Below are 15,195 nucleotides of genomic sequence, written 5' to 3' on the forward strand. Positions count from 1 at the left end.
TCGAATACTTTGCTAACCTTCATATATAAATTAGTAGTTAGCTGCAAGTAATAAATTGTTACATTACTTAGACAAAGGTAAGGGATAATTTGTTATAATAGTTGGCTAAAAGTAATGCATACATTGTTACAATAGTGATCTAACTGTAATGGAAAGTAAGCTAAAAGTCATAAGATCATTGTATAAGAAAAAAAAAACAGGAACAATATGCACAGAGTTAATTAAAGCAAACACATTATGAAGATGGTGGGGGATGCTGATGACAGGGTGGAGATAATCTGATATGGCTCTGGGGCTTAATTTGACAATAAAAAAGATAGGCTGACTAAGTGTTGTAAGGTCAGGCAGTGTATAAGGGCAATGCAGAGGTCTTATCTTACTTTTTGGTAATAAAGTAAGTGCCATTCCACTTCAATACAAGTCAACAGTAACACTAATTGAAAGCATTTCCTTTTTTGTGAAAGACAACATATTTCATTGAAAGCACAACTTCCCAAGTTTTGTTGCAAACTTGATTTAATTTAAAAAAATTAATTGAATATGAGCGATACATTTCCTTTATCATCTGAACAGCAGTTGGAACACACACGACAAAACAATCAGAAAGCAGAGAATACATTTTTAATAGACATCCTTTTCATTAGCTCTTCTATTATTTGTCAATATTGGAAAACTGAAATAAAGTTCAAAAGGCACACGCAACATCCAGCGATAAGGAGAACAAAAAATAATTAAGCTACTGTGATTTGTTTTTTTAGCGCGACTTAGAACCATGGAGAGCTACTAAATGCTGTCCTGAAAGCCCAGGGTTTCCCTCGGCGATTTTTTATTTATCGTTTGACTTGAAATGTGTTGGAAGCCTCTCTGTTGGCACATATATTATACAAGGATGGTCATCTTTTTAAATGGCCTATTTTCTGTGTACATAGATCAAAATAGAGTAAAAAAAATATGAAATTACATATTATTTTACTTCTATTACATCATGTATGGGAAAATGTCAGATAATCATATTTTTAACTTGTTGGTCCTACATTGGTGTACATCAGTGCTTCCTTGGCATTAAAGGGGGTTTCTTTAAAAACATTCTCTATAGAGCCAACCATCAACCAAATCGACACAACAGTCAAAAAACACATACTTTATTTCAAATTGCTGCAACAGGGGCACTAAAAACAAACTGCAGAGAAACACACGGGCCCCCAGAGTTAAACTCACTTCGATAGAAAATATTCTCATTTAAAAGTCATGAATAAAATGAAAGCACAGGAGGAACATATGGTGGACGAAATGATTTGGAACACAGCGTTATGTAGCTTTGTCCAACCAACAGAGAAAAAAAAGGAACACTTATTAGATTATAAGAGCACAGTTTGGTGCGGCTTTCCAACCTTTCAAAAAAATAGTACATTTTATGAACTTTCAGGAATAAATTAAAAAAAAATTGAAATTAAAAACGATTTTACTGTTTCCACTGACAGTTTGAGAGTATGGGGTGTGCAAGAAAATAAACTAATACATTTTGAGAAAAGCAGTGACAACACACACTCAGCCTCTCACACCTCCTCACACACACACAGACAAAAGAGAGCACGCTGTGGCTATTGATTAACTCGACTGACTGATTCACAACACATTGATAAACTGACAGTGCAAATTTTCAGACGGCTGCAGGGAACTAAAATAAGAGCAAAGAAGATACAACTGGACACACTTCCACACATTTTGTACAATTCTTAAATGAATTCTGTGTTGGATTTGTTCTTCCATTTTTTTTGTTATGTTTTTGGATAAAGATGGAATGAAGCTCCAGAGAAGCCGATGAGGAAAATAACAGTATTTTTTTGGATTGAGCACTCATTAGAAGATTAAAATAATGCCTTTAAACATCTATTAGTTATTTTAGGATTAATTTCTTTTGACCTTCTTTGTCTTAACCCTTCATTAAACACATTTAAAAAAATTTAAAACAATAACAGATTGTTAACTACATAAAACACTCTGGAGCACCATTTTCATAAACATGAATTGAGACAGGTGATGATCCAAGAACAAAAGTTAGAAGCCAAGGTTGATTCTGGCCGTTCTAAAGGCAGCAATCTTGACTGGTGGCACTAAGTTTGGACTTAAATGTAGACACGAGTCAATCCAGTCAACCGACTACAGTGCATTATGAAGGTGTTTCTCATCTACGGGGTTATAATGAATGACCTCTGACCTTTGGGTCAGGTCACCCTGGTCCACTACTCCTGTACGATGTGAAATGCTTTCTTTCCAATGTATGTGAATTCTCTCAGGAAAAAACGTAGAGAAGCCTGGAAGAAGCAACAAAAAAAAGAAGATAAAGAACGCTCTGTTCGCAGGCTTTCTCGTCCCCTGTAGGTTTCTCATCCCGCAAGGCTAGTCGAGTGTTTCTTGACGACGCACGGGTTTGTATTACGGTACCTCACAGTCCTTTGGGTTTGTCAGAGTTCTCAAAGACTCCGAAGAAGTTTCCTGAAATGAATCCAGTCACAGGATATGGAAGGATATTGAAGTGTCTGTTAACTGGATAGAAGGAGTTACAGAGTTCCTGCTCCTGTTGCTTTGTCTGTTTTTTTTTTCTACTTCACCATTCGGCGTCCCCAATGGCTTTGGAGAAGACATAGTCTCTCCCGTTCAGATTCATGATCCCGTCCTTCAGGTGGAATTTCCATTTGTTCTTACTTCTGTGAATCTGGGGAGCAAAGAGAAGGAAATTAATGTTGTGGGCGTCGGGGACAGATGGACACTGTTTCATCTTACAGTGGACAGAGTGTCTAATGTCTTTAACCCCTGCACACACACACAAGTTGGAGTTGGACGCAAACACATTAACCAGCTATGACCAATACATACCGTATGATATCGACCATCAAATTCTTCACTCAAGGCAAAAAAGGATCTACCAAAAGCAGAACTTACATCCAATAGTAAAGGCCCTCATGCACTAAAGAACTTCAAAATACATTTTCCTTTAAGTCAGCAATTTAAAAAAAGAAAGATGGAAACTTCCATGAAAGAAATCATTTATAAACATAGAAGCACTGTTCAACTGGCCAGTGACTCATTGAGCACGTAACCCACCACTTTATTATTAGGTGAACTGTGTACTTAATATAGTGGTGGTGGGGTCTTCTGCTACTGTTGCCCAACTGCTTCAAGGTTACGTTCAGAGATGGTCTTCTGCAGACCTTGGTTGTAACGAGTGCTTATTTGAGTTACTGTTGAACCAGTCTGGCCATTCTCCTCTGACCTCTGGCATCAAGGCTTAATGGATATTTTCTCTTTTTTGGACCAGTCTCTGTAAACCCTAGAGATGGTTGTATGTGAAAATCCAGGTAGCTCAGCCGTTTCTGGCACCAACAACCATGCCACGTTCAAAGTCACTTAAATCACCTTTCCTCGCATTCTGAACTTCAGCAGCTCATCTTCACCATGTCTACATGACTAATTGAGTTGCTGCCATATGATTGGTGGATTAGATACTCGCATTAACAACCAGTTGCACAGGTGTACCTAATAAAGTGGGCGTTGAGTGTAGATTATTGTCCATCAAACTGGTTCATGCTGGGCACAAATCGACGTGGACCATAGCTAGCTATTGTCACAGCCACACACACTTAATGTTGCCAACATGCTTGTTTGATTTAGCAACTTTTCAGGCCTCTTAGAGGCTCGAAAAAATGACCGGCGAAATAAAGAAGTATTGCCATGCGTGTAGCTCAGAGTAACCACAGTGACTGGCTCTTCGGCTGACAGCACAAACCTCTCTCTCTCCCCTAGCGCAGCCAGCAGGTGTTGGTCAGGCAGGCGGATACTGCTCACTGCAGGAGTGAATATAATACAGTCATCAGTACATAATTTCTTACCTTGTCATATTGGCACACCACTACATTCTCTGTATCAAACAGCTCCTGGTCCTCCTCATCGCTGACATCATCACCACTGTTCAGTGGCTCCTGACGAGGAAACAAAAGTTGAACAATATTGAATTTTCATTCAACATTAAAACAGGCAGAGTGGCTGACTGGTGAGCTTAACATCCCATTCATTCTGCTATAATACAAATGTACTTGCAAACTATCCATATACATTATCTAGGGAAAAGAAATTCACAAAACAGTACAACATAACTTTTGTTTCTTACTTTTTGGCAGTTGAACTTTTTCAAACACTGATCCATCGTGTCAGTTTCATTTAAAATCTGACCTCTTACTTCCTCACCTCTTCAACTTGTCCGTCCTCTCCCCCATCCTTGTCCTTCTCCTCCTCGTCATCTTCATCGTACTCCTCCTCCTCATCCTCGTCCTCTTCTGAGGAGGTGTCTCCAGCGCCGTCCACCTGCAGCATCATGGGAGGCTGCTGGGCCTGAGGCTGGGGTTGAGCCTGGCCCTGCTGCTGGGCCTGGGGCTGCTGTGGGACCTGTGGTGCAGCTGCACCCTGGGCCTGCTGAACCTGCTGGACCTGAGCTGTTGCTGCCTGACCAGGCTGCTGCGCCATCGCTGTCGCCTGCATTACCTAATGGGGAAAGAGGTTGTCAGGTCATTAGTGTCAGTAGCTTCCTGTTCAACAGTGTAAGGATAAATTAAACTAATCCAGTGTACTTCCAAAATAGACACAGATGCCAATCAATAATATGTCAAAACAAAAAAGGCAGGAAGGGGGAAAAAGTGCAAAGCAAACTTTCTGAAGAAAAAAAAAAAGCAATTAAATCCGTAATGAAGGCAGTGAAGAAGTGCTGACCTGTGTATTGCCTTGGACTTTGTTTCCTGAAGCTAAGACAATCTGCTGCGGCTGGATGATGACTCCTGTTTGCTGGGGCAGGCCTCCCTGCAGAGGAGCCAGGACCTGGACACACAACACACAGGAACGAGTCACATTTTGTGAAAGCTCTAGGAAAAATATTATTGTACAGTACTTTGGAGCGAATTGTATTTAGAGTGATGTATTTTAACTGGATTTTTACTATGCTGGTTCAATTGGAGAAGTTACTGATATAAAAAGGTCACACGGGGCTTGAAATGTCATGTGAATATGTATGTAACATTTGAGCTGTGCACATCATTTTCAGCTCTACATACTCTGTATTGTAACTTGGTACAGTAAATATGTTGTGCGGGGCTGCTAACTCTTGCATCGACTCACATTCACAAGCTCGCATGCCACATGTCCACTTTCTCACACAGCGAAAAACAAAAGATGACAATGTTGTGGCGTGAAAAAGGACTGACAGCACTGTTATGTAAAATGACAGTGCTGTCAGCACCACAACTTTTTGAGGAGATTAAAGGAAAGTTAGATCAAATTACAATCTAACATACTGGCAATGCGCTCATATTTACTCTCATAGTATTTGTTTCAATTAGTCTTTCGCTGCTTTAATGCCAGACGACCTTTGTGGCCAAACAGGATGTCGATTATTATACCCTATGAGTGGTCTTTCTGAAGTACACAAATATACAAGATACATGCAGCCAGCAAGCAACAGTTGAAGCCACCTGCCCCCGTTTACCAGTAGTAAAGTATACGTACATGCCTGATGACGCCTACCTGCTGTATGACCGGTGCCTGCACGCCGCCAGGCTGCATCTGCTGCTGCAGGAGGATCTGCTGCTGGGGCTGCTGGATGATGTACTGAGCCCCGTTTGGTGCACGAACCACCTGCAGGATCTGACCTGAGAGACCGCACAACAGAGAAGATGTGAGTGCATCTATGAATTTACTTAACTTGGCAATTGGAATATCCTCATGGAAGTCCGTTTCCATTATCCATTTTGAGAAAGTTTGTCATTATTTTTTTGTCATTTTAGGACGCCAAGTCATTGTAAATCTATTTTCTCATTATAAAAACGTTTTTCCCCCAATTATATTGGTAAAAATTGGCTTCCATATTTTTTTTTTTTTTAACAATTGGATGCACAGATAAACTTGAATGTTTTTCACCTTGGCTGGTGATGAGCTGTTGGTATGGGGTGACCCCTGTGGGCAAAGCAAGGGTTGCTGCGGTAGCTGCTGCACTCTAGAGGAGAAAAGGAGAACTCACATGAGTGACTGAAACACGGCAGTCAGGTACAAACTCACTTGCATGCAAACAAACAGGCAAAAGTTGTTTTTTAGGGTATAAGAATGTGCAAAACAGAAGGTTGCCAAGGTGTAAATGCTCTGTAGCCAGGTACACACAGGCATGTATGAATGTATGCGTTAGGTACACTTTAATATTTATGAAATTCAGTGCAACCACTTCACAATTAAAGTGCTAATATTCATATTCCCCTGGTTGTTGCGATAAAAGCCTGCACATGCATTCACTTTACCTGCCAGATTTGATGGTGAAAGGTTAGAAATTTGCAAGTGAAGTTAAAACAGAGTGTTTTAGACTTAAGACGGGGAAAAAAATGGTTTATTAATACGGCGCAGATGCGAGCCTTGACACCAACAGATGGCTTGCTGAACAGAAGTGTTGTTGGGAGAAGGAAGTACAAAAGAAATGGAAGTGTTGACACTCCGTTGTGCGAAATTTAAACTGATGAAGGAAAAAGTGTGTTTATCAGTGTGTGCGAGACACAACAGGAGCATGTAGGATGTATTATCCAACTCTCTGAAGGTCCTTCTTCTACTCTACTAGCTTGCTTTCCATATCCTTCTGCCCCTCCATCTGTCTGCTCTGAGAAAAAAGCCTGCAGAGACACATTAAGACCCTCTTCTTCTTTTTGGCTGGGAAAAAAATGTGGAAAAAAAATATCTTTTCTCTCATTAAAAGCTATATTACACTTAACAGAGTGCTTCAGTAAGTAAAGGAGTCACTGTAAATCTCTAGTAGAGATCAGTGAGTGTTGCACTGCATCTACTCTTTGTTATGAGCACAAAACCCTAGACTCTAGTTGTATGTTCATTTTATGTGTACATAATCTACTTACCATCCCCGTTGCACTCATGTGCTGTAGAATCTTGGAATCCTGAACAATGACTTGCTGCTGGGGAGCTGTTGAAAGAGACATTTTAAAGGGATAACTCAGATTTTTGGAGTAGTACGAGGTGCTTAAAGATAGTCAGTGTATCATCTGCAGTAGATGGCGGTCGGCATGCTCAGTTTGGAGAAGCAGGCAGGAGTTACTGAAGCTAAGCAATGTGCTGCTGTGGATAGAGGCAGGAGAAAAAAATATTTTAGCCTCCTAAATAAAAGCCCACCTAAAAAAATCAATCACTTATGATGTATTTAGTTGCATTTAGGTTGTTTTCACCAATTTATTTTGTGGTCAGACAGCCCTGTTTAAGTTGACACTTGAGGTACTGAAGCCGTCGTCTATGCTCTCTTCAAAGCCACCAGACTCCTTTGGTCATTTTATAGGGTCAGTGGTAGACCCCAAAAAATGTTTTTGGTCTACTTCTGCCCAGCAACTCCTCTGTTCTGTGAGGTAAATTACCTAAAAAAGGAGTGTGGTGGCTTTGAAGAGAACGCACACAACGGCTTCAGACGCCCCACATGAACTGAAAACAAGGCAGTCAAATTGGTAAAATAATAATGATACTAAATGTATTGTACACTTTAACTGATATTGATTTTTTTTAGCTGGTTAAAACACATTTTGCTATTGTCTCCATCCACAGCAGGACATAACTGAGCTTCCATGCCAGTACTGCATCCAATTTCACAAAATACAAACTATTTATTTGAGCCATAATACGTGCCAAAACTACAAATATTACCCCAATAAGCATATTAGTAAACAGATATAAATGTGTGAAGACTAATTTGGTCAAGTTGTTTAATCTTCAGGCTCAAGGTTTAAAAAAAATGGTAGTTATGTATAATTATTTAACTTTTTGAATATCACATTCTGGCAAAAAAGCCTTTTTATTGAGGAATGTTATGCTATACCCCTCTAGTAGGACTAGACTAGTAGGTCTAAATTGACACTTTTGTGGTGTAAACAGGGTTTGTTCACTTTAGCAGTGGTCAAATTCAAGCCTTTTTCAAGGACTTTCAAGGTAAAATTTTCAAGCTTTTCCAGTATCTTACATCTGTTGTAAACTGCATGTTTTAGATGAGTACTTGCATACTAAAAGTGGGGAGATTTCACTGAACCATACCAACAGAGATGGTATTACACTTTTAGGAGGAACGGTCTTCATTTCTGATAGGCTACTTATTATTTCTTACTGTGAACATGTGATTATCTATCCTCTATAGATGGATATAGTCAGATTGCAAGAGAAATACAGTAAGAATTTCAAGCATTTACAAGCAATTTATCCAAAATCCAAGCACTTTTTAAACCTTGAAAATACAACATTTAAATTCAAGCATTTTCAAAGATTTCAAGAACCCGTACGAACCCTGTGTAAAAGAGGCATTCACAGATGTCAGATAATTCTACTGTTTACAACTAGTCCTTTACTACCGCACTGTGGCAGACAGTGACAGTGCTCACACACCTTGCTGCTGCTGAGGAGGCAGGATGACTTGCTGGGCCTGTGCTGGCTGGGTCACCTGCTGGACTTGTTGGACCTGCTGAACCTGCTGCTGCACCTGCTGCTGCTGCTGTGCGGCCTGCAGGGCTGCCTGCTCCTCAGTGTGGAAGCCCTCCACTGCCTTGGACTGCAACAGTTTGTTTTCCCATAGCTAAAGCACCGGGCAGAAGAAAGAGAAGAGTTTTAGTTATAGGTTGTGTCATTAAGACATTAAATCCATACAAGGCATTTCCCCAAAACAACCCGGATTCCAAAACAGTTGGGCGCTATCTAAAGAAAACAGAGTGTGATCATTTGTGAATCCTTTTTGACAGATATTCAATTGAAAATGAAACAGAGAACAACATATTTAATGTTCAAACTCAAACATTATTATTGTAAATATACATTCTGAATTTGATGTCTGCAACATGTTCCAAAAAAAAGTTGGGAAAGGGGCATATTTACAACAAACCTCTCTTATAACAACGCTCATTAGTGTTTAGGAACTGAGAGCACTAATTGCTAAAGTTTTGAAAGAGAAATACTTTCCCATTCCTGCTTGATATATGACTTCAGTTGCTCAACAGTCATATTTTGTGGTTCATAATATAATTGTGCATTAAGAAACATTGGCTTGTTGGATGTTTTGCCCACGCAGTTTTTCAAAGTGGTGAACCTCGACCCACCTTGCTTGTGAATAACCTAGCGTTTAATGGATGCCCCTATTATACCAAATCATGACACTATCACCTGTTACCAATTAACGTGTGGAATGTTCCAAACAGGGTTTTTTTTTTTGCATTCGAACATCTTTCCAAGTTTTGTTGTCACTGTCCCAACTTTTTCTAAAAGGGGTTATTGGCATCAAATTCAGAATAATATATTTACAAAAATCCATGAAGATAACATAAAACATTTGATATATTGTCTTTGTACAGTTTTCAATTTAATTTAAAAAAGGATTAGCAAATGTTCACATTCTGTACTTTTTACACAGTTTACAAACTTTTGGGGAATTGCGGATGTTGATATACATTATTACTGTACAGGGAAGTTCATAGTAAATTTTAAAAGTTGTCAATTACAATGAATAACCTCACACCACTTCTGCACTAGTGATACTTCCCCTATCATGTTAGAACACGTGAACAATGGTGCCATGGACAGTTACCGTTTTCAGCTCCAGCAGCACTTGCTCATCCACTCCCTCATCCAGGAACAGCTCTCGCACCTCATTGATCACATCCTCAATCACAGACTTGTATAGTTTAGGCTGTGAAGAACAGAAAAGGGAGAGAAGACACATTTTCATGATTTTGTGTGCTTAAGAAGAAAGAAAAACATACATCTGTTATTATAAATGTTTACCTCTCTGGGCTTACTTTTACATGGACCATATGGTGTTTGCTATTCAGAAATATGTTTAATAGGAAGACACCAGTTTCTAATGCTTCACAGCTGCGGCAACATTGCATGTCTAACAGACCATGTTGATATAAATCTAATTTTGCATTGCTAAATAAGCATAAGTGAGTTTAATATGGTAATATTGGGTGTTTATCTGATGTAGCCTGTATGCTAATACATATAGTCACACTGTTAAAATAATCGCCAAAGTCATTTTTTGTCAGAATTGTTTTTTTTGTTTTTTTTTGCCTAAATCTTCTCCTCATGACGGCGGTCACCTATGGTAAAACCACATACATCCTCTGTTGATCAGATCATGTGATTTTACCTTTTTAAGATAATGGCCTATGTCAAGTGTGTGACTTCAGCAGATTTATTATGCCTAAGTCAAAATAAAATGTGCCTTAGGCAATTTTTTGAAAATGCCTTTGTGACTTATGCAAGATATGGTAACACTTTATTTTGAAGGTGTCTACATAAGAGTGACATGAGCGTGTCATAAACATGACATGGGATGTGCCATGAACATTAATGACACTTTAAAGTAAAATTAATGCTCATACTTGTCATGTCATGTTTCTGACAGGCTTGTGTGACTCTTATGTAGACACCTTCAAAATAAAGTGTTACAATATCTTGCTTAAGTCACAAAGGCATGATCAAAAAAGTGCCTAAGTCATTTATTTCTCTTAAGTTACATAATTTACACACAGTGTTATTACTATGCCAATAGCCATCCTTTGTTACATCCTTTTTGAGTGAAATGATCAATAAATATCATATGTTACACTTCTGGTGAAGTTTTTTGTGTCTCCTGAAAAACTTGAGAAAATGAGTTAGGCGATTATTTTAACAGGGTGAGGAAGTGGTCTATCTGAGATAATGCCAGGGATTTAGCTGCCATGTATTAACGTCACTGTATGCTAATCCATATGACATCAGCCAGGTCTAAACACGTCTGTCTGTCACCACCAACACGGTATACAGCACTCCCTGAGGATATCGTGGGATACGTGGCGCACACAAACAACCAACGTATACCGTTTAAAGGTCTACAACGTCCGCATTCAGCAGCGGAAGACAGCGGTACAATGGTAGCAGAAAAGCGACAGACGCACACAGCGCCACCGCACTGCGCTCCCTGCTCCGCATTGTCCCTAATGTCCGCAGCACGGACCTCGGTCTCTCCTTCCCTCCCCCTCGGCCTGTCTGCTCCTCCACTATTTAAAGCACAGTCTGGTGTTTATATGTAGAGCCGGTGACGTAGCGTCGAGTAGCACCTTCCCATCCCGGGCAGTCTATATTAGACAGCCAATATGGCGGTATAAAACCAGGCAGCAGAGAGGAGGAGGGCCAGAAGCGGAGCGAGGGGAGACGTGGAAGCCATTTTACGGAGCAGCGAACTGCGCGCTCGACAGCCCCGTACTTTGACCATTATGTGGCGGAATGTGAAGGATATTTTCGGTTTAATATCTTATGAGAGCTCAGCTTTGACTAAGTAGTATGGCCTTGTCGGTGGGGAGAAGGACAAAATAGTTATGAGATGAGTAAAAGTGGTGGTTTTGGACGGCTATTCTTCCTGCGGGTCGTGGAATGGTGGACAATGATGAGGCGTTAGATTCTCGGCGAAGGACACTTTAATTTTTAAGAAAAATAAGCTCAATTCTTTCGCAGTGGATGGTGGCGAGGTGCTTTGCGAACATATGCACATTATATATTATGCAAAATAAACAATTTAGCCCATATTTACCATTTTGTCCTTTTATGTCCGACTCATCGACACAAGCAATGTTCTGACCCTTAACTACAGCAACAGCACCAACATTACATATCTACGGAAAATATCCTTATCCTAAATTAACGTAGCCGTACATATAATTTCAGAAGCCTCTGAGATGCTACCATGAACCAACTAACGGCCAACTAATGAAAGCCTCAACCTCACAAAAAGCCCATGACTTGCAGCTTTAAAATAGATCACCAACCTTCAATAAACTTCTACACCATTTCCACTAACTTTACATACAGCTCCTCTTAGCCAGATCTCCAGCCAGGTGGCTTTATCTGAGAGAACAGTCTAGTTTCGAAAAATGATTAAAATGGCCGATTGACTCAACTTAGAGTCTTCATTTTATTTGATAGAATAGTGTAGTGTTTGTTAAAGCAGATTCATTTCACTGAAATAAATGAAGAAAAAAACAGTTCGTGACAGCTTTCCATTATCTTTACCCCCATTTCCCCGCTGACAATCCTTAGAGATTGATCCTTACCACTGGGTTCGAGTTAGCCGAGCTCGCCATTATACGCGTAGTGTAAAAACCACACGGAAATAGGCGAGAAATAGAGCCAAAAATTACAAAAAAAACGACTTAAAACAACTGGGAACGAAATTTTAAAACAGCCGGCATCACTTTTGTAAATAAAACACAGTTTTAGCGGTCTTATTTACAATCCCGGGCTGCGACTCCCCAGCCGTCCTCCTTCCGTCGTTGTCCTGCTTTATATACTGAGCGATGGAGCTGCGAGTGCGCGAGACATAGGGCAGGGTCAGGATACACATCTCGCGAGATTTGGTGCGGAGTCGATGACGACCAATCAATACACCTGTTGCTGGGAAATGTAGTTTAAATGCGGTGAGCTGTAAATACATGTACACAGATCGCATTAGCTTTATAATGCTATGCGATCCTGATTAACAAATTAGGCCAACTGTAAATATTACGAACCATTTAAGGAATTGATTTCAACGTTGCAGGAGTCTTACTTTCCACACGCTGGTAGATCATTGTAGGTATTAGGCTATAATATTGATACACAGAGGGAAGTTATACATTTGTAGCCTTTAACAATAAAACAAATTCCAATAGAAAACCTGAATTTCAGATTAAACTTTATTGTGAAGTGCTTAGTGATAGAAGTCAAAATCGGACTATAATTTGAAGGTAGAGAGCAGAAAGGGGGAACTGTAAAACACTTTTATTTTATGCATATTTAAGTATTTATTTATTTGATTTAATATGAATGTATTCTGTTATTGTATATTATATAAATGTATCACAATTATAATTCACGCTTTTAAAGAAAATAATTTATAATTATTTATTTAAATTTTTGTTTATGTACATTTTATATTTTTTTGCTTAATGCATTTGCAATTTAATGTACTTTTTTGTTGTATATTATATAAGTTAATCACAATCCACATTTAATTTTGATTATGGTTGCACACAAAGTGTAACATTTTCTCTTGATACTATTTTATTTATTATACCATTTTAATAGGCTAGGCCTATTGTTCTTTTGAGGTATTTGAATTTTATGTATATTTATTTACTTATTTAATATATATATATATATATATATATATATATATATATATATATATATATATATATATATATATATTTTTTTTTTTTTTTTTAAATATATTTATTTTTAATTGTATATATTATTAACACTTTTTCTTGATATGCGTATGTATGTTATGGGGTGCACTTATATAGTGCTTTTATCCAAAGCACTTTACACTACACACTATGCACATTCATGTTCTAAAATGCAAATTAGATGTGTAAAAAATAGACTACGTCAAAGTATTCCAATGGACAGTTTTTTTCTCTATCTTGTGAGGGGCATTCCATGAAAAAAATAAAGTTTGAGAACCTCTTCTGTAATGTATTCATGCTTCTATGTAGGAATATTTTGTGCCCTTGCTTCTTGTTCGAGAGCAACTTTGATGTAGTAACATGTTGCTGCCACAAGAGTGCGATCACAGCACACAGCAGAACTCCTGAAAACAAGCTCTGGTTTTCTGATTCCATGACACACACACACACACACACACACACACACACACACAGTCCATTCACTTTGTATAGCAACTATTTTACACATGATTCAATAAAGTGGGGGTGTAAGTGAATTTTTCAGATGAGCCACATCCATAGGTTCTATTGGTTTAATCAAAAACACACCAGTCCTGACTACCAGGGGAACATTTCCAAAAACAATAAAGCTTTGCAGTAAATGAGAGCTGACAAGAGAACGTTACCTCCACTTCTGTCTCCATGGAAACTTGCCTCACTGGTCATTGTGTGGATATGGATGATATAGACCAGGAACACACAGCGCTCTGTGTATCAATCCACTTAACACTTCAGTGTTCTCCTCTACGATGAAATGTCACAACTGACTTCATTTAATTTATTTCAGTGAAGGGGAAATTAAAGGTCTACCCGACACTGATGAGAACATGCTGTAGATATCACTTGTAAGCTCTTTTATTTTTTTAAGAAAAATTGGTAGTTGTAAAAAAGAAAATTGGAGACTTGAGTCCAGCCGGTGTTTCTCAAACTATGAGCTGTGATCAAACCGAGGCATGTCGTCGCTACCTTTGAGTCTCACTCTCTGTAACTGAGTAGTATGATGCCCTCTAAAGATCTAGAGAATGCACACTTTTCTCCCCCCTCTTTCTTTGCTGTAGTTGCATAGCAACAGAGGAGCTGCTAGCTCCAGTTGTGTTGGTGGTGGGAGCGCTCTGCACAGGGAGGCACTGGCTCCAGATTAAGCCTGTCTCGGCTTCAATTATGAATGGGCTTCCACTGCCACACGGCTCCAAAATGGCACCACTCAGATTGATAAGGCATTGAGGAACTCTTTGGTACACTTAACTCTTTTACTTCTCTCCCTGAGGGGGCAGCTGAGTTTGACTTTAATCAGAAGTATTGAACTTAAATGATTAGAGGAAGTAAATGAATAATTAACTGGTGGAGGAGGCATGGTTATGATAAGACCCTTGTTGATGGGAATATGTGAGGTTAATGATTGGGGTCAGCCTTGAGAGCAAATTAAAGAGTCTCCAGTCTCACAAAGCTCACACTTTACCAGGAAATGGGGGTTAGTGTGTGTTGCATGTTAGAGTGGTGAAAAGGAGGGGGATAGAAAGTTTGATATGCTTTCTTGTAAGGCATAACTATATTTAACTCGGAACTTTTGAGGAAAAATTGTTAAATTGCTGCTTTTGTAGCCCACATGAACTTCTTACCAGTGATGCTGTGGTTAAAAGCATTGAAATATCTTAAGTTTTATTTTTTGTTGAGTTGTGTACTTAGATTATACCAAATGTTTCCATAGTCAAACCCAGAGAAATCTGTAATTGTTACCAAGCTCACTCCCTTTATGTACAAAAATAGATACATCCATTCCAAACAATGTAACTGTCACTGCCCACATAGTCTCACATAGCCAGAAATCCACAGCGCTGAAAGGTCTGTCTGAACCTTTTATCACTCCAGCTTGTTTGTATTTCTTTTA

General features: G+C 39.0%; 1 protein-coding gene across 2 annotated transcripts; it reads right to left on the bottom strand.

Moving 5' to 3' along the window:
- Positions 1-1,126: 1,126 nt before the first annotated feature.
- Positions 1,127-12,368, bottom strand: gtf2a1 (general transcription factor IIA, 1). Of its 2 annotated transcripts, none has more exons than XM_059355704.1 (10): positions 12,153-12,368; positions 9,647-9,748; positions 8,458-8,644; positions 6,939-7,003; positions 5,965-6,040; positions 5,572-5,696; positions 4,765-4,869; positions 4,246-4,539; positions 3,891-3,980; positions 1,127-2,716 (listed from the first exon to the last, which is right to left on the bottom strand). In XM_059355704.1, the coding sequence occupies exons 1-10, from the start codon at positions 12,180-12,182 to the stop codon at positions 2,609-2,611; spliced, it is 1,182 nt and encodes a 393-aa protein (XP_059211687.1). In that variant the 5' UTR covers positions 12,183-12,368; the 3' UTR covers positions 1,127-2,608. The 2 variants fall into 2 exon arrangements, with proteins under 2 accessions (XP_059211687.1, XP_059211686.1); XM_059355703.1 differs by having other exon boundaries at positions 5,554-5,696.
- Positions 12,369-15,195: the final 2,827 nt, after the last annotated feature.

Source organism: Centropristis striata, chromosome 18, assembly GCF_030273125.1.
Source record: "Centropristis striata isolate RG_2023a ecotype Rhode Island chromosome 18, C.striata_1.0, whole genome shotgun sequence".
NCBI lineage: Eukaryota > Metazoa > Chordata > Actinopteri > Perciformes > Serranidae > Centropristis > Centropristis striata.

Bases quoted from the DNA above. Each gene is read 5' to 3' on its own strand.
- gtf2a1 (XM_059355703.1), bottom strand. From the start codon at position 12,182: ATGGCGAGCTCGGCTAACTCGAACCCAGTG. The intron at 9,749-12,152 runs GTAAGGATCAAT...TGTTCTTCACAG, and splicing joins CGGCTAACTCGAACCCAGTG to CCTAAACTATACAAGTCTGT. The intron at 4,540-4,764 runs GTCAGCACTTCT...TTTCCCCATTAG, and splicing joins AAGTCCAAGGCAATACACAG to GTAATGCAGGCGACAGCGAT.